At 41.1% G+C, this 19,506-nt stretch overlaps 1 protein-coding gene across 6 annotated transcripts in view; it reads right to left on the bottom strand.

Annotated features, from left to right (window-relative positions):
- The window catches only part of znfx1 (zinc finger, NFX1-type containing 1), a 71,136-nt gene that overhangs the window by 50,783 nt on the left and 847 nt on the right, over positions 1–19,506 (bottom strand). The window contains exon 1 of one of the 6 annotated variants that reach the window (XM_048549992.2): positions 13,218–13,295. The exons of 1 other annotated variant lie outside the window; for it this stretch is intronic. In XM_048549992.2, coding sequence (XP_048405949.2) covers positions 13,218–13,280 — 63 coding nt within the window. In that variant the 5' untranslated portion in view covers positions 13,281–13,295. 4 more of the 6 variants (XM_048549993.2, XM_048549996.2, XM_048549994.2 and 1 more) reach the window with 4 other exon arrangements.

The raw sequence follows: 19,506 nt of genomic DNA, 5'->3' as shown, positions 1-19,506 counted from the left end.
AATATTCAGCAGTAATAAGAGATATCACAGTGTGGACGTGGAGGAACACAGCAGGACAGGCAGCATTAGAGGAGCAGGGGAATTGGCATTTCAGGTCAGGACCCTTCTTCAGAAGCCTAGTATTCAGCAGTGTTTTAGCTGTTGATTCCCAAGCAACCTTCTAGATCCTCAAGATCATTTAACGAGGTATTTTCTAAGCAAATGAATTCTATGTCGTGATGAAACTGAGTATGTATTTTCTTAACTGATTCATTGTATTGATGACTCAAAAAAATTCAACCATCAGCTTCAAATCTGTCTCAAAAAGGAGGAGTATTTTCCTTATAGCTACAATTAGATCCACAAAAATAGTTTACTTATTATGCTGCTGATGAATTCACATTCAAATTAATGGGCCTGTTTCCTGGAATGAAATCACAACTGGTCATTGATAATTTCAAAGCTAGTAGATGATAATAACACTAGCTAACCAAATTTCCTTGAATCATGTCAAAATTACTATTCTGACTCCTGGTAAAAATAATATCCATAAGTATCAGTCAATGGGAATCATACTGAGCTATTCAGGGTATTGTAGACATATACAGACAGGTGTATATGACCCAGTATAAGGTACAGGCCAGCTAATATTTATTTGTATTGATTCCCGTCTGAATGAATGGAGATGGTTTTCCAGCTCTACGCCATCTACCAAATCCAAAAATGATGGTTGATGTGAATGATTGATTAACTAGCATTGTGATGATCCAACATAACGTGGGGAAAATGTCAAAGTTGAAAGGAAGCTGTAGATTGTTTATTGGTGAGGAATATACCTATGTAAGGTATTAACTGATAGAAGAGCAGCAAGTTTCAACAAACTTATGAGTTTCATTTGTTGCAGTGTTTCAGTGAAGAAATTCTGTGATCCAGCATTAATTCACCTGAAGCCAATGGTTCGAGTAGAAAAGGAAAAGTATCATGTCTGAGGTTATCCTTCTAATTGGGTTGGTCATTAAAAGATTACCTAACAGCCAAATGAAGCAACCTAATGTGAATGTGAGTTCAGTTCCATAACTTAGCAAGAGTCAAATATTTGGAGTATGCCTTTCATGGGCTAAATATTATTCAACAGTTTAGTTAGAATGCCAACTGATCAGGTAGGTTCCGCAAAATACTGGCTATCCTCCGTATCTCAATTAATTGCTATTCTTCAAAATCATACATGTCACCATGTTATTTGGCCACATTGCAGTGCTATCCTGATGTGCTGCCAAGTACTAAGAGTAATAATAGTAGAAGCTATGACATTTTCCTCGTCCTTTTGCCACAGGAGCATGGAATCAATGTAATTTTGTCACCCAGATGATGAGTTCAGCTAGTTCACCACTGGACTATTAATCATCCGTTGCAGCAACATACAGCTTAAGAAGAACTGATGTCAATAAGCAGGGACTGAGATCTCAAGCACAATAATAAAAAAACTTCCTCAGCTGTAGACCCTTGTAAATAAATGCAGTAATAATCAATAGTGATGACTAAATCCTTTGTTTGTGTTATCACTGAAATTCGTGTGGAACACAAAACTTAAAGAAACAAGATTTTTACAAAACTGATCACCATAATATGATGCAAGGGAACACTTGAATTCTTCCAGCACATGGTGATCTTAATTGCCACATGCAAAACACTTCAAAACAAAACAATTATTTAACTCCCTGGTGTAGTCATGACGCTCTAAATTAATAAATTTGCACAAGAAGCTGTTGGTTGGGATAGGTACTATTTATATAATAATCAAAGTTTCTCCAGTAATAGCAAGAACTGCAGATGCCACAGTCAGAGTCAATACAGTGTGGAGCTGGAGGAAAACAGCAGGTCAGGTAGCATCAGAACAGCAGGAAAATCGTCATTTTGGGTTTACACCCTTCATCTCCAGTAGGTATTACTCTCTTATCCCCCAAATGATATGTAACGTAACACTCAAATCCATGCAGTTTTCTCTACTACAAACAATAGCTAGAAGGTACTGAAGTTCACGTACCCAGTTGTATTTATTACAATGAAACATTAGACATAACTAAAAAGATTCTCTGGAAGATTCTTTCACTATTTCATTTTCTGTCTGAACATGATTATTATTTGTGTTGTATTTTTAAGAACCATGAACATTCAGTGCAATTCCTTTCTTCAAAATATTTTGATGCAAAACAAAGCTGCTCGAATTATGATTGGCAACTGCGATTAAATGCATTTCTGAAGGTTACATTGTTATTGGGAATGCTTGACTGTCAGCCAAACAGCTATTTATCCCCATTTTCAATACTTTTATATCTGATATACAGGAAGATTCAAATGATTTTTTTTTTCTATTCACTCATGGAAAATGGGTGTCTTTGGCCAGAATGACATCTATTACCCATCTCCAATTTCCCTTGAAAAGCTGGTGTTGAACTGCCTATTTCAACCACAGCAATTTGGGTTGTCGTTACATCCACAATGCTGTTACAAATGAAGCTCCAGGATTTTAATCTCATGATAATGTATGGCTCCACATGAGAATGGTGTTTAGCTTAGATGGGAATTTGCAGGTGATGATGCTCCAATGTTTCTGCTGCACTTCTAAGTGTTAGAGGTTGTAGCTTTAGAATGTGCTGATGAAGGAGCCTTGTTAAGTTCCTGCCATGCACCTTGCAGATGGCAAACACTGCTGCCACTGTGTATCAGTGGTGAAGGGAACAAGTATTGAAGGCAGTAGATAGGATGCCACTCAAGCAGGCTGCTTTGTCCCTGGGTGATGTTGTGCTTTCTTAGTGTTGATTGAGCTGTAGCCATCCAGGTAAGTGGTGAGTATTCTAGCACTATAGTTATTAACATGTCTGATCCAGTTCAGTTTCTGGTCAATGTAACTTCCGAGTTGTTGACAGTAAGGGATTCAGTGATGGTAATGCCATTGAATGCCAAGAGGAGATGGTTACATTGTATTTTGTTGGAGATAGTCATAATGTCGTGGAGGTCTACAGCCTACAAAAAGGCCTTTCAGCCCATTGAATCGATACTGGTCAAAAACTGCACCAGAATATTCTAGTTCCATCTTCCTTACTTGATCCACAGCCTTCTATGCCTTGGCATTGCAAACACACATCTAAATAGATCTTAACTGTTATTAGGAGTTCAGCCTCTACAACGCTTACAGCTAGTGAGTTCCAGATTCCATCTGGGTGAAAACTTCTTCTCTTACATCTCCTCTGAAACTCCCGACCCTTACCCTAAATCTATGCTGGCCCCCAGTCATTTATCTCTCCACCAAAGGGAAAAGTTCCTTCCTGTCTACCCCTCTATACCCCTCATAACTTTATACATCTCAATCATCTCCCAACTCAGTCTCATGTGCTACAAGGGAAAACAATCCCAGTCTATCCAATCTCACTTTATAATTAAAAACTCTCCAGCCCAGGCAACAACCTGGTAAATTTCCTCTGCACCCTCTCCAGTGCAATTACATGCCTCCTGTAATGTAGATTCAAGGGTTGCCTACAATTCAAGAATGTCATTTACCCCATAGTTTTGTACCATTATTGTCTTGTTACAGATGAACATGTGCTGCTTCGACATCAGAAGAAAGGTGAATGGTACTGAATATTGTATAATCATCACTGAACTGTCTCACTTTTGATCTTAATGATGAAGCATCTGATGATGATGAGCCTTGGACATGATCCTGGGGAATTCCTGCAATGATGTCCCAGGACTGAAATTATAGACTCCCAACAACCACAACCATCTTCCTTTGTGGAACACTGATACCCACCCACGAAGAACTTAACCTCCAATTTCCAGTGACTCCAGTTTCACTAAACATCGTTGATGCCATACATGATCAAATGCTGCCTTGATATCAAGAACAGCTTCTTCATGTTTTTATCCTCACCTCTGAAGTTCAGCTCTTTTGTACATCTTCAGATCAAGGCTGTAATGAGGTCAGGAGCTGAATGGCACTGGCACAATGCAAACTGGGCATCAGCGAGCACATTATTGTTGAACAAATGCTGCTTGATTACACTGTTGATGACCCATTCAATCACTTTGCTGATGACTGTGATTCATAACATTAATAAGCAAATAGATATATATCAAATACGTCCTGCTTTTTGTGGACGTAGACTCACGGAGGCGTAGACTTATACAGCAAAGAAACAGACCCTTCAGTCCAACTCATTACGCTGACAGTATTTGGCCCATATCCCTCTCAATCCTTCCTATTCATGTACCTATCCAGATGCATATTTGAGCAACTTTCCTTGTTGCCAGGTAGATACCAGTGTTATTGCTGTGCTAGAGAAAATTGTAAACGAAATGGATAATCCTGGAAGGCATAATGAAAAACAATCATTTTTGTCCTGTGATTTTCCTCTAGGGTTGCTAACAGCTGTGTCCCAGAGATCAGAACTTCCTCTGAAGATTGAGAAAGGGTCCCTGAACTTGAAACATTAACTCTGATTCTTTTCTTCACAGATGCTGCCAGACCTGCTGAGCTTTTCCAGAACTTCTGTTTTTGTTCCTGCTTTACAGCATCCGCAGTTCTTTCGGTTTTTATCAATCATCTGATCATGGCGTCATGAGGGTTTGCAACTGCAACTCAAACAAAATAAATATTCATAGCCCTGGTAATACTTCTATTTTGTTAATATTTATTCATGGGATATGGGTGTCACTGCCAGCATTTGTTGCCCATTCCTAATTATCCAGTTAGGAGTCAGCCACATTGGTGTGGACCCATAATCATGTGGATGCCAGACCTGGTAAGGATGCAGATTTTCTTCTCGGAAGATCAGAAGTGAACTAGATTTTACTTAAAGTGACATCAGGCCAGCTTTTTTTTCCCCCTATTGAATTCAAGTATTACTATCCACCATGGTGAGATTTGAACCCATGTTCGCAGAATTTTGCACTGACGTTCTGGCTTGTTAGTCCAGTAACATTATCAATGCAGCACTGCCACCCCACAAGTCTGGCTAGATGTGTCAGATTCCAGAGTGAAATCTGGCTTGATAGAACATACGTTCAGATTTTATAGTTACTCGCTCTGGTGGTTAGGCACTAAGGGACAGCACAATGGCTCAGTAGTTAGCAATGCTGCTTTCACAGTGCCAAGGATCTGGGTTTGATTCCAGGCTTGGGTGACTATGCGACTCCACACAGACATTCTCTCCATGTCCCCGTGGGTTTCAGCCAAGTGCTCCGGTTTCCTCCTAGAGTATAAAGATGTGCAAGCTAGGTGGATTGGCCATGCTGAATTGACCGTAGTGTTCAGGAGTGTGCAGATTAGGGGAATCAGCCAGTGTAAACAGGGGGTTACTGGGATATGGCTGGTGCTGGGTCTGGGGAGGATGCTTTTGAGAAGGTTAATGCTGGCTTGATGGGCTGAACGCCTCTTTCCATACAGTAGAAATTCTACAATTCTATTAATGTATTTACATGAGACTGCAAATTTTCTTTTTTTCACACAAAATTTAAAAAGAAAAAAATAGCTATTGCGTCTAGTATGAGCAAATTCGGAGAATTTTAAACCTAAAAAGTAAAACAAAACTTTGACTCGTTTCTCAGCAATATCCTCCACACATTCTCAAATCCCAAAGAAAAATCACACATCTCAAGTCTTTCCTTTACTTAACCGACTCTTTCCAATTTTCCAAGCGGCTAAGACAGTTTTATGACTTCTTTCCAGTGCTGATGGCCTAAATCTCTTCTCAGTTCTGACAACTTGAAAACCTGCCAGAGCTTGGAGACTTCACAATCTAAGTCCTTTTTTGCTAGACTGACTATCTTTCTGATTCTTATACAGTCTTGCAACATAGAAACAGAGCCTTCGGTCCAACAAGTCTACACTGATCATATTTGTAAACTAAACCAGTCCCACCTGGCTGCTCTTGGCCCACATCTCTCAAACCTTTCCTATTCATGAACTCATTCAAGTTGTAACTGTACCTGCATGCACTGTTTTCTCTGGTAGTTCATTCCACACATGAACCACTCTGTGTAGAAATAAAAATTGCCTCTCGTTCTTTTTCTGCTCAGAGGAAGCTGGTTTCCTGAACTGATTTGCTGATTCTTCTGAACTAAGTCAAAAGCTAAACTAGTAGCCTCTGGCCTGTTTTCCTTATCTATCATAAGCTCAGAAGTATACACAACAACTGTCACCACAGGTATGCTAGGCACATGACTGAATCGCAGGTTCTCTTAGAAATGACGTATTTAGGTTGTTGTGGCTTTCTCACCCCTTTAAAATAAAACCATTACCTTAAGGTTTTGAGAAGATTTGTAGCTCTGGTCACTAATGCAGTTGTTGATTTGCTGGCTGAGCGGGTAATTTTGTCTGCAGGCATTTCATCGCCATACTAGGTAAATATCATCAGTGCGCCTCCAGTGAAGTGTCGATCTGCTTGCTATTTATGTATCCCAGTTTGCTGGGGTGGGTCCATCACTTCTGGATTTGTTTCTTAGTGGTTGGCATATGGGTTCCAGCTCTACATGTTTGTTAATGAAGTTCCAGGTGAGTACCAGGCCTCCAGGAATTCTCACGCGTGTCTTTGATTGACTTGTCCTAGGATGGGTATACTGTCCGAGTTGAATTGGTGTCCCTCTTTGTCCACTTCCATTGAAATGAGTCATAATTGGTCATGTCTCTTGGTAGCTAGTTGGTGCTTGTGAACCTTAATGGCTAATTTCCTTCTGGTTTGACCTATGTAATGATGTTGGCAGTCTTTACATGGTATCTTGTAAATAACATTGGTTCTGTTAGTTGTGGTTGTCAAATTCTTTACTTTTGTCAGTAGCTGTTGGTTTGTGGGTTGCCATGATTTCTAGGGGATGGAGTAACCTGGCGGTCATTTCAGATATGTCCTTAATGTATGGAAGGGTGACTAGTGTCTCTGGATGTGCTGTGTCTTCCTGTTGTGGTCTGTTGTGTAGGTATTGGCAGACTATGCTTTTCAGGCAGCTGTTGTTTCTAAATACACTGTATAGGTGCTCTTCCTTGGTAGTGCGCAGCTCCGTGGTACCGCAAGTGGCTCACTTAAACAGTGTTTTGATGCAGCTGTTGATGGGTATTGGGATGCTTGCTATTGTAGTGGAGTACCTGATCCACATGAGTGGACTTCATTTGTACTCTGGTCTGGAGCTCACCATTAGCTTTACGTTCAACCGAGCCACAAAACACTGCAGCACCTCAAAAGCTATGCAAAGCCAAGGAAGAACACCGATACAGCGTTTTTAGAAACAACGGTTACCCAAAAAGTGTAGTATACCAACACCTGCGTAACTGAAAGATACAACATATCCAGAGATGCTAGTCATCCAACCATACATTAAAGGGCATATCTGAAATGACCACCAGATTACTCTGCCCCCTAGGAATCTTGGTAACCGACAAGCCGACAGCTAACTGCAACAGCTACTAGTGAGAATAAAGGATCAGACTAACAGAACCAATGTTATTTACAAGATACCATGCAAAGACTGCCAAAAACATTACATACGCTAAACTGGAAGGAAACTAGCCATTAGGATTCATGAACACCACCATTCATTTCAATATAAAATGGACAAACAGGGACACCAATTCGACTGAGACAACAAAGCCATCCTTGGACAAGCAAAGACATGGCCAAGAATTCTTGGAAGCCTGGCACGCAAACTGGAAGTTCATTAGCAAACACAGAGCTGGACCCCATATACCATCCACTAAGAAACAAATCCAGAAGTGGCACCACCCATCTCAACAAGCGAAGACACATAAGTAGCAAGCAGGACAAGAACACTGACGACGTTACCTAGTATGGCGACAAAACGTCTGCAACCAAACTTACCAGCTCAGTGAGTAAGTCAACCGCAAAACTGTTACTTTCATGAAACTGAAACTAAAATTCATTTGCCTCTATTTTTTTTTAAAAAAAATCAAAATTCCTAAAATGATTATATATGTACAATTATTATTAAATGAACTGCAGTCAAACACATCATACTTGACTTATATTTAATGCAATTTTAATGCCAGAAAAGTACTGCAGGACAAATGGGAGGCATTGCTAGGATGTAGTTTGGACACTTAATTTAACCAGGCAAACTGCAAAAGGGTCAATCTACTCTAATGGGAAAAAGGAAAGTTAAACCTGTTATGATAAACAAAAGAGCTGCAGATGCTAGAAATCAGAACTTGCTGGAAAAACTCAGCACATCAGGCAGAATCTGTGGACAGAAAGCAGAGATAGAAGGTGTTCTGAAGGTAATTAGGCCCGAAATGTTAACTATGCTTTCTCTCCACAGATTCTGCCTGATGTGTTAAGTTTTTCTAGCAATTTCTGACTTCATTTTAAATTTGTTATGCATCATTTTTTATTCTTTAACTTGATGAGAATACTAAGTACATTTAGTGCCATTGCAATTTATTTGCCCCAGCCCTACTTTTCTTCTCCTAAAGATAACAATTCTTCCCAGATTGCAGTACCATTGGTGTCGGCAGCTATCCGTTATATCACACTTGCAGCTAATTCTCATGTGCAAGTTTTATTCAAGTGTTGTGAGGCCATTTAAAGGTGAAAGACCATCACTACCAAACCACATAACATTCGCAGTATTAGTGAACACAGGAAAACTTACTGATTTCTTGGTGGCCCAGGGCTCCTATGGTCACATTTAATACCACTAATTGTCTTGATAATTTTAAGTAATATCTGAACCTTAAATCATTCCTCTATAGTTATACTTGATTTGCTGGGTATCCATGTATAAGTCCACCCTGGATATGAATAGCTAAATGCGCAGAACAAGGCAAAACATGTTAAAATCCTCCCACTCTCCATGACACAGGATCACAGTTAGCAAGTAGACAAACCTGCAATAAAATTTTGTTTTATGCTTGTTTTAATATCTGGACTCCAAAGATCAGCCAAAGCTCCAAAGAGTTTAATAAGCACCACTCCATCATTGCACATTTAACAGATTTAAAATTATCTATCCATTTTAATTCTAATCTTTGATTCCCAATTTTCCAATTAAGAGTTTTGCTGTGAATTAGAAACGTTGATTACAATATTTGCTGAAAATTTCACAAATTCAGTGAATGAAGGATTTGGAGATACTTTGACATAAAGTGGAAGTTTTTTCAATTTTGCTGTGAAAAGTAACCTTCGCAAGACATAAGCATTTGTCATGTTTGTTCTATTATATTTTGTCTTGATCTTAGAGTACAACTTTGAATGAGTTCTTAATTGTAGTGATGTGCATTTTGCCAAAAATACTTGGGTCCACACTCCAATAACATTGTACTATAAAATGTAGTTTTAGCAGGTATTTGTAAGTTTGAATCAACTGTTTTAAACAATGGAGGATAAAGTTTAAACACATTATTGACAATCTCGGGCACATTCTATATACGACCGTTAAAAGTTAGTCTAGCTCCAAATATCAATTTTGTCTCCTTAAAAGTCGGGATATAGTGACATATTCTCATGTCTGAAACTACTTATGAACTATTATGCTGGTTGCTGAAAACTATCAGGAAAAGTAAATATTACACCTAGTCTTTAATGCAAGGTTTTCAATTCTGATAAGATTACTCCATGTATCTGGGAAATTGCAGGCCAAATGATCCTTCTTACGTTTATATTTGTGGTGTTAATTAAAACTACAAGTCTTGTTAGGCACTGAGCTGGGCGCTAAACTTCTGAATTTATTTTTCAGTGTAGATTGCTTGAAATCGGTTCCATTTTTATACCACTCTTCATCTTTGTGCTGCTTTGCAATTTTTAGCAGGAAAGAAGCCATGCATCACCTTCAGCATAGAGGGAAGTGTGGATACACTACTGCTCTGGATCAGCATCAGGAATTGCATAAGAAACCAGCAAAAAACGGCTAGCTATTCAGTTCAGTACTTCCCATCCGGAGCACAGGCTATATTTTAAACTCAGTTGGCAAGGGTAAAAAAATGCCTCCCATTGGTGTACATAATGAAATTCACTCTTTGATCAGTATAGTGTATATTGTGCTCATGTCTACTGGATCTATCTGAGATGCCTTAGGTAGCTTCACTGCCACCAATCCTCAGTTTTGGCATTAGTCTAAGTTATTGATAGCAAGTTGGGAAGAATATCCATTTTAATTCATCAGCAGATGATGGGCTCAGTCTTAGTAAACAGAATAGATTCATTACAGAATACTTAATAGCTAGTTATGTTACATTTGAATGACATAATTGTCAGACAAGAAACCATCAGGCTTGACTTAGGAGTAACATTACTGATAGCTAGAAGGGCACAACACTAGAACCGACTTTGCAACTTAGAACAATAGGCACAAACATTGGTTAGCTCCTTTCAGGAAAGGTCCCTTGTATTCTGAGGGATGGAGTTTATTTCGGAGTCAGTTAACCCTTTCAGGTACAAACAGTCTTATACAACATATCCAACAAGCTCTTGTTTTGTTATCAAAATCATTTGTACAATTGTTTTAAATAAGTAAAGTTGATTTACCAAACAGATTTAACACAACCCCATCTCCCTCCACACTTCCACAAGTCTCTGACTTTATAAAAGGCTGACGACTTGATTGTGGTAGAGGTCTGCTGCAGTTCATTGCTAAACTGGCACAGTTGTGAATCTTTGATCCCCTGAATGCCCTTTGCTGAGAATCCGCTCTGGCATGCATGTTTCTGTTGAATGTTGGCTCACCTGAAAGATCTTAAGTTTTGTCAAACGATGTCAGGGAAAGCAGTTGTGTTACTGAAATAAGTAATCTTTTTACATTATAGTAAGGTTTCAACGTTCCTGCCAATTCAGAAGGAACGTCACTGGATTTGAATCTTAACTCTGCTTTCTCTCCACAGAGATATTGCCAGACCTGCTGAGTCTCTCCAGCAATTTCTACTTTTGTATCTTGTCAGAATAACAGGTTTGATTTACGAGTAAGTACTGTTAGCCAAATGGACTTGGCACTAGAACTGGCCTTACAATTTAGAATAATAGGTGCAAAAGTAATGTGACGGTGCAATAATGTAAAAGATTTCAGGACGTGGAATTGGGCTTGGGTGGAGACGGTTTGCATATATTAAAAGATAAGCTCCGCCTAACACGATATGGACGATGTCCTGGGCAGAGCTTATCTTGTGATACATGTAAACTCTTTGGAGGTACTGTCTTTTCCTATATTCAATTCCTTATGCTGAAATCCTTTATATCACTACACTGTCAAATTATTCTTTAGTATGACATATACAGCCCTCACAGGCAACTGGGCGCCCTTTAGTTTTGAAACAGAATGACAAAACATGGGGTTAAAATTCAACCTTTATCTGAGGTTTCAGGAAGGTAACAGTAAATAAATGTTAGCAAGTTTCCTATTTACAAAGGAGAGAAAAAGTAAAAGAAAAACAGACGTGTCACAACAGCCTGTTGACATACGCCGCGATTTAGTGGCGAGAGGTCACCACACGATGGAGCCGTTAAATGCTGTCTTGGACTGCAAAGTAGTCAACAAGATACAACTGTAAGTATGAGACAGAGGGAGGAAATTAACAAAATTGACTAGATATGTCATGCCATCAGCCAGATGCAGTGGCAGCCATTGCCACTTCCTCTGCACAGGCAGAAACATTAGCGTTTAATCGTCTTCCCGTACAAACAACAGTTGCTGAACATTTAGTTCAAATGCACACAGCAATAGTCCTCACCCAACCACAAAAGATAAACTGCTGTACCTGCCCTCCGTTCCACGCACCCCATAAAAAATACACATCACGGAACATTACAACTTTACGATCAGCCTCCTGCCATTTTGCAGCAACAGCAAAACTTTGAGCTTTTCTTCGTTTCCAACACTGATTCAACAGGAAAGCAAATTTCAATAATATTGACCATGTCCAACAGCTGAAATATATTTGCATAGCGCATGTTATTAAAGGGTTACTTTAAACGTCAGTCAACTTTCCACAACAGGAACTGATCAGCACACGTACTTCCCCGTCCCTCGCAGGAGAGCTTAACCTGCTTATTATAGCTTGTAAGTGAGTTTTTAACCGAAAAAAAACCAGTTGGCTGCAGTTGACTGTGAAATTCCCCAAAGGGTCAAACTCCCATGGACTGGAACATTAATTGTGAGGGTGGGAGAGGATAAATTACATCAAAGTGTAAGAGTGTTTTCTCTTTATTCTAAAAAGAAAGTTTTGGTGGTTACAAAACTAACATTTCAGTTAATCTCCACAGTGATTTTGCTAAAAAAAAGGATGAATTAGTGACAAGAAGAACTTCACCCTGTGGCTGCACCCGTTAGCTGTGGACACAGGGTTAAGTTACAACACCTTATTGTCACTTATGCAATCAGTCAGCATCTTGAAGTGAGTTAAACACAGTAGACGGCAGAAAACAGCTCGGCGCTTGGGAAATGGGTCACCGATCTCCATCTTCCCCCATATCCCACCCCCATTGCCGACAACAGATTCAGAGACAGGGGCGGACAGCGACATCTCCTACACCAGGTCTAGCATACCTTCACCTGATAACACGAGACGGGCACTTTTGGGGAAGTTATGTGTGGGGGAGTGGAGAGAAGGGGTGGAGGTTATACACATCTGCCCGGCGACATGTCGCATCAATGACTTCTCGCCAAACACAATTACACTTCCGGATCGCCTGTGAAGACTCCACTTAGTCGGGCTGAGTTGCTCTGAACAGCTGAATAATTTAGGGCCGAACCAGGCTGGCTTGTCACTGCTGTTCCGGGGTGGGGTGGAATTACACCCACTGCGATCGCTAACCCCCTTCCAGATGGTTACCCCTCCTCATGGTACTGTAGCTATAATAACCAAAATAAGGTGGGTTGTCCACTGTACACCAGGGGCTCTTTACCTGCCTTTCTTCCGGCTTTCTCCCCTGTTTAAGCTTCACGCCCGGAGAACGCTACTAAGCGATGGCGGCAACAATGAAGCAAACCGGGTCCATTTGAACAGAGAGAAAACAAAACCAATGTCCCTTCAGGCAAAACAACTGCATCGATTTCAGTCGGTCCTGCCCTGACAGTGTTTGTTTCGAGGGCTCTGCTCCTCAGTCGACTGCACGATGGCCCTCTCCCTTTCGCTATATAAGATGCATCCGTTCAACACCCACATCACTGCCCCGTCAGTTTCGTTTCTCACTCGGGTTTTTTGATCCGAAACAACCACCAAGACTGCAATGAGAGACAGTCACCTGATCGGGTGAATCACCAAACGGCCAGCTTGCTAAAGGCGAGTCAGCCTGTGTCAGGGTCATCTGGCAGGAGACGACAACCCCATCTTGGTAAAGGAAAATGCTAAGTGGCCCATATAGATCACAGTTGCCAGGCGAAACAAACCAAGTGTTGCAGAAACGAATCAGAAATCGAAACTCCAGTCATCGCATAAATAAATTTTAGTTGTGAAAGCAGAATAAAACAATACCAGAAAAATGTACGTTCAATATTATTATTATACTCATAAGTTTGGATAATACGAAGATCTCCTTTTATATTGTTTAGCCTTCCTTATCTATATCTACTCACCCCTAAGAAAACAGTTCATTTTAGCTCAGCTTTGTTTTAAATCCATGCAATGAAAATGATAGGGAAGACTTGTTAATTATCTTTTATGGCCGACTTCAGTATACTTCCATTTAGTAAGGGAATGTGATGCATTCAGGTACATTTAAATTAGGGGCAGAAAATTAGGAGTCTTTCAATGGTTGACCTATTTGTGTTTTGAATTCCACATTCCCATCTACCCTTGATAATTTGTAATAACAATGTCTCACAAGAATCTATGCATGTCCACCTTAAAAATACTCAGTGGATCTGCCTCTGATTTATCATGCAAAGTGTTCCAAAGTTACTCAACCCTGTATCCTAAGAGGGCAACCCCAAATATTTAAATAGTGCTTCCTAATTCTGGACTCCACTACAAGGCACAACATCCTTTCTATGTCCACCTTGTCAAGACCATTCAGGATCTTCAATCCACTTCAATTAAATCATCCGGCACTCTTCATAACTCTTGTGGATTTGAGCCCAGTCTATCCAACTTGTCTGCAATTGGGGGGGTTGACTTATACCTTCTCTGAATTGCTTCCAATGAATTTCCATTGGGCTGGTGGGGTAAATAGGGGAGATAAAGGAGATTGACAGGCTGGATGGGAATGTGGGGAAGTTCAAAGTAAATGAGGTTGATGAGGAGGGCTAACAAGAAGAGAAGGTTTTCAAGAAGGAGTGATCTATAGTTCTAATGGCCAAAAAGAGAAAGCGGGAACAAGTTATTGAGCTGGGTGATCAGCCATGATTGTATTAAGTGACAAAAATGGCTTGAAGGGTCAAATGGCCTACTCCTCCTTCTATTTTCTATGGTTTTAATAAAGAGACCAATCATATACACAGTGCTCCAGATGTGGTCTCACCAATGTTTTGCACAACTGAAGCATGACATCTTTACTTTTATGTTGCATTCTTCTCTTAATAAAGGATAGCATTCCAATAGCCTTCCTAATTACTTGTTGTACCTGCATATTAACTTTTACAGACTCATGCATTCAAACACCTAGATCGTCCTGTAACTTGGAATTCTACAAGTACATTTTGTTAATTAGGCAGAGGTGGGAGAATGGACAATGCTTAAGAAAGGATGGTGTGGCCCTGCTGTGACAGTGAATTATTGGAGATAGGGCAGTGTCTTCATATTTACAGAAGGCTTCTATTTGTTTTTCATCACCAAACTATTTGCTTTGTTAATTATCAGACTGTAAGTTTGAGCTAATGTTTGGGACCATTAGTTCCCACTCTGCATGAAGAATTTGAAACAAGCATGAGCAAGTTTATTAAGTAGAATTACATGTAGAACAATAAAATGATACTTAGCAAAGCCAAACTCACAATCTGTTCTCAAACATTGTCTCCCGGCTCTCTGGTTGATTGCAGTACTGTTTCCTGTTCTTATTGACTATAGTGTATCTTTTGTGCATTTGGTTGTGCATCGAGGGACAGAAGACACTTGTTATGGACATTTTTAGTCAATCTGTTCAAACATATTACGGCATACCTCTGAAGCTGATGGACTTGAACACAGGCCTTCTGAAGCAAAGGTAAGGATGCTACCACTGCACCACAAGAGCTGCAGTTTAAACAAAAACCATGGTGGTCAATATAGTTCTCAACACCATGACCCTGAGATTAAGGGTCTTATGCTCTAACAATTGAGCTGACCAGGCATGTAAGACATTTTTGGATATGGCCTTGTGCCATTGATTAGTTTATTCTAGAGAAGGGTGAAGGCTCACTTTAGCCAACCTGAATAGTCTACAATTGCTCCATCATTGTATTGTAAAACTTACATGTCCCCTCATACATGACATATTTGTTTATTAAGCAGGAAACCCTTTAGCTAATGTAATAAACAGAACACTTCTTCATTTTTGCTAATGCCTTATTATGAAGCTCAGCAGCTGAAAAATGCTTCTCCAAGCTTTCAATCAGTCAAAGGTCAAAATACTTCCTGGCCCAAGCTTTTACAACAACGTGAATATTCTTCCACTATCTTCCACATTGGAATCTTACATGGACTAATTGTTCAAAAATTATGCTCACTTTCTCAGAAAATTCTGAATACGTACTTCCATACTAAATTTCTATATTTCTACCCTGGTCTGTATCAAAACTTATATTGTATATTGACTGTGAAGTCTGCTGCATTACACTTACCATCCTTTTTCTCGCTATGTGGCTAACTGGGAAAAAACAGGCTCCAATGATTCGCTTTGCCTATACATTGTACCATATAGCTCTCAAATGTTGTGAGATTTGGGTCAACTCAATCTCAGGAACCTCAATAATTAAAACACAGTAGTAAGCCACCTCAGAGAACCTTGTGACTGAGGGAGCACCTCAACGAAGCACCAGATTAGGATCAAAACGTACATCACATCCTGTCATCAAACACAACACAGATCAAACACAGTGGTAGGAAGTAGTAGGAGTGGATTTTTTGAAGATTTAAAAATACAATTGCACCCTAGTTGCTGGATGTGCTGAGTGTACGTGTCTAAGTCTGGAAATGGGCTTCAACATGAATTTCCCACTATCAATATCCTGGGGGTTACTAGTGACCAGAAACCTAACTGGACTATCCAAATTAACACACTAAGAGTCCTGCAGGGACTGTCTTACCTCCTGATACCTTTGAAAAGACACAAGTCAGAAGTGTGATGGAACAGTTCCCAGTTGCCTGGATATGGGCAATTCCATTAACATTCAAGATGCTTGATATGATCCTGGATAAATTTGATTTGGTACCACATTCACTATCTCCACCAATGATACTCAGTAGTAGCAGAATGTGCAACCTCCAAAATGCACTGCAGAAATTCACCAAGGCTCCTTAGACTACACCTTCCAAACCTACGACCACTTGCATTTAGAAGGACAAGGATAGTAGTTAAATGGGAGCATCAATACGTCCAAGTTTCTCTCCAAGCTGCTCTCCGTCCTGACTTGGAAATATATTGTCATTCTTTCAATGTCGCTGGTTCAAAATCCTGGCACTCCCTCCCTAGTACTGTTAAGGGTCTACTTTCAGCACATGAACCACAGTGGTTCAAGAAGACAGCTCACCACGACCTTCTTAATTAGGCATAGGCAATAAAAGATGGGCAATGCCCATATTCCATGGAAGATTTAAAATAAAATGTTAAATAAATGATAGTTTTATGCATTGTGTTCAAAGGTAAGAATATGGACATGAGTGTTAAGTGTAGACATAATGAGGATATATGTTCAGCTAAGACAGTCTCTTGTGTGACAGGTGCACATATTTTTCTAGCTCACAGCAGAGGGTTTCTTCCATTACCTTGTTACACCTGCAGCCCTTCATTCTCTGCAGGCTTTGTGAAGATGTCACTTTGCAAGACAAATTATTGAAACATCATGAAACAACAAAACTTAGAAACCTTTCATATTCTATATTGATGTCACCCACATTACCAAATGTTTTTGATGGTAGTGAGTACATGCACCTCAGATTAATTGCTGGTGTTTTGAGAGGTCTCATAAGCAATGGATGGGTTGGTTGAGACCACACTCAGCATCTTCTTCGCAGCTTTGGTCTTTTTACATAAAAAAAACTTCCCATACAGGGAGTGCAGCAAAGGTTCACCAGACTGATTCCTGGAATGGCATCTTTGTCTTTTGAGGACAGACTGAACTAACTAGACCTGTATCCACTGGAGCTTGGAAGAATGAGTGAGGATCACATTGAAATGTATAACATTCTGACAGGGCTGGACAGACTGGATGTAGAGATGAGGTTTCCCTGACTGGGGGTGAGAAAAAAGATTGGTGGGGGATGAGGGGAGGTTGGAGGGTCATGTCCAACCAAGGCATTCACAATTCCAGCATATAGGGCAAACCATATCGGACTGAGATGGTCAGAAATCTTTTCACTCAGAGGATAGCAAATGTACAGAATTCTCTATCATTTTCTGATGAAGGGTCTAGGTCCAAAACGTCAGCTTTTGTGCTCCTAAGATGCTGCTTGGCCTGTTGTGTTTATCCAGCTCAACACTCTGTTATCAAGCAATGTAAATGCCATTTCCTTTGGGTTTCTGCAATCCTCCTGCTGCAGTTTCAGTAGACCATGGGAAGGTAAACTAACCCCATAGTCAAAGGGAGATGCATTCTCTGATGCTGATATTCACACATTAGGTTCCAATCCCCCACACTCAGGTACACTGAAGTGCAGCTAAAACACTGACAAAATCCACTGGTATCAGGCATTATACCAACCTGTACTTAGCAACATATCAGACCCTATATGACCCGAACGCCCTTGCAAGGAAAGATCATAAATGCGACAAATTGTGCAAAGGATGAGATGAACACATAGAGGCTTCAGTTTTTAACAAAGTGTAGAGCTGGATGAACACAGCAGGCCGGGCAGCATCTTAGGAGCAGAAAATCTGACGTTTCAGGCCTAGAGCCTTCGTCAGAAATGGGGGAAGGGGAGAGGGTTCTGAAATACCCTGGATAGAGGAGAAGATAGGTGGAGAGGAGACAGACAAGTTAAAGAGGCGGGGATGGAGCCAGTAGAGGTGAGCGTAGGTAGGGAGGGGAGTGGTCAGTCCGTGGAGGATGGACAGGTCAAGGGGGCGTGATGAGGTTAGTAGGTAGGAAATGGGGGTGCGGCTTGAGGTGGGAGGAGGGGATAGGTGAGAGGAAGAACAGGTTAGGGAGGTGGGGACGGGCTGGGCTGGTTTTGGGATGCAGTGGGGGGAGAGGAGATTTTGAAGCTAGTGAAATCCACATTGATACCATTGGGCTGCAGGGTTCCCAAGCGGAATATGAGTTGCTGTTCCTGCAACCTTCGGGTGGCATTGTTGCGGTACTGCAGGAGGCCCAGGATAGACATGTCGTCTAAGGAATGGGAGGGGTAGGTGAAATGGTTCATGACTGGGAGGTGCAATTGTTTATCATGAACCGAGCATAGGTGTTCTGCAAAGCAGTCCCCAAGCCTCTGCTTGGTTTCCCTGATGTAGAGGAGGCCACAATGGGTACAGTATACCACATTGGCAGATGTGTGGGTGAACATCTGCTTGATGTGGAAAGTCTTCTTGGGGCCTGGGATGTGGGTGAGGGAAGAGGTGTGGGGGCAAGCGTAGCACTTCCTGCAGTTGCAGGGGAAAGTGCCGGATGTGGTGGGGGGGTTGGAGGGGAGTGTGGAGCGGTTAAGGGAGTCCCGGAGAGAGTGGTCCTTCTGGAAAGCAGACAAGGGTGGAGAGGGAAAAATGTCATTGGCAGTGGGGTCAGATTGTAGATGGCGGAAGTGTCGGAGGATGATGCGTTGGATCAGGAGGTTGGTGGGGTGGTACGTCAGGACGAGGGGGATTCTCTTTTGGTGGTTATCACGGGAACGGGGTGTGAGGGATGAGGTGCGGGAAATGCGGGAGACATGGTCGAGGGTGTTCTCGACCACTGCGTGGGGGGAAGTTGCAGTCCTTGAAAAACGAGGACATCTGAGATGTACGGCAGTGGAATGCCTCATCCTGGGAACAAATGTGGTGGAGACGAATGAATTGGGAATAGAGGATGGTATTTTTACAGGAAGGTGGTTGGGAGGAGGTGTATTCTAGGTAGCTGTGGGAGTCGGTGGGCTTGAAATGGATATCAGTTTCTAGGTGGTTGCCGGAGATGGAGACAGAGAGGTCCAGGAAGTTGAGGGAGATGTTACAGATAGTCCAGGTCAAGTTGAGGTTGGGTGGAAGGTGTTGATGAAGTGGATGAACTGTTCGAGCTCCTCGTGGGAGCATGAGGCAGTGCCGATACAGTCATTAATGTTACGGAGGAAGAGGTGGGGTCTAGGGCCAGCGTAGTTTTTTAATTACTTTTATAAATTGTCTCAGTTTCTTATGAAAGCCTGTAAAATCCTTCACAAAGGCAAAGATAACAAAATAAAGTCATGTGCAATATCTCTGCTGGTTTATTGTT

This window comes from Stegostoma tigrinum, chromosome 19, assembly GCF_030684315.1.
Source record: "Stegostoma tigrinum isolate sSteTig4 chromosome 19, sSteTig4.hap1, whole genome shotgun sequence".
In the NCBI taxonomy this organism is placed as follows: Eukaryota; Metazoa; Chordata; class Chondrichthyes; order Orectolobiformes; family Stegostomatidae; genus Stegostoma; species Stegostoma tigrinum.
This window is presented reverse-complemented; position numbering and strand designations above follow the sequence as displayed.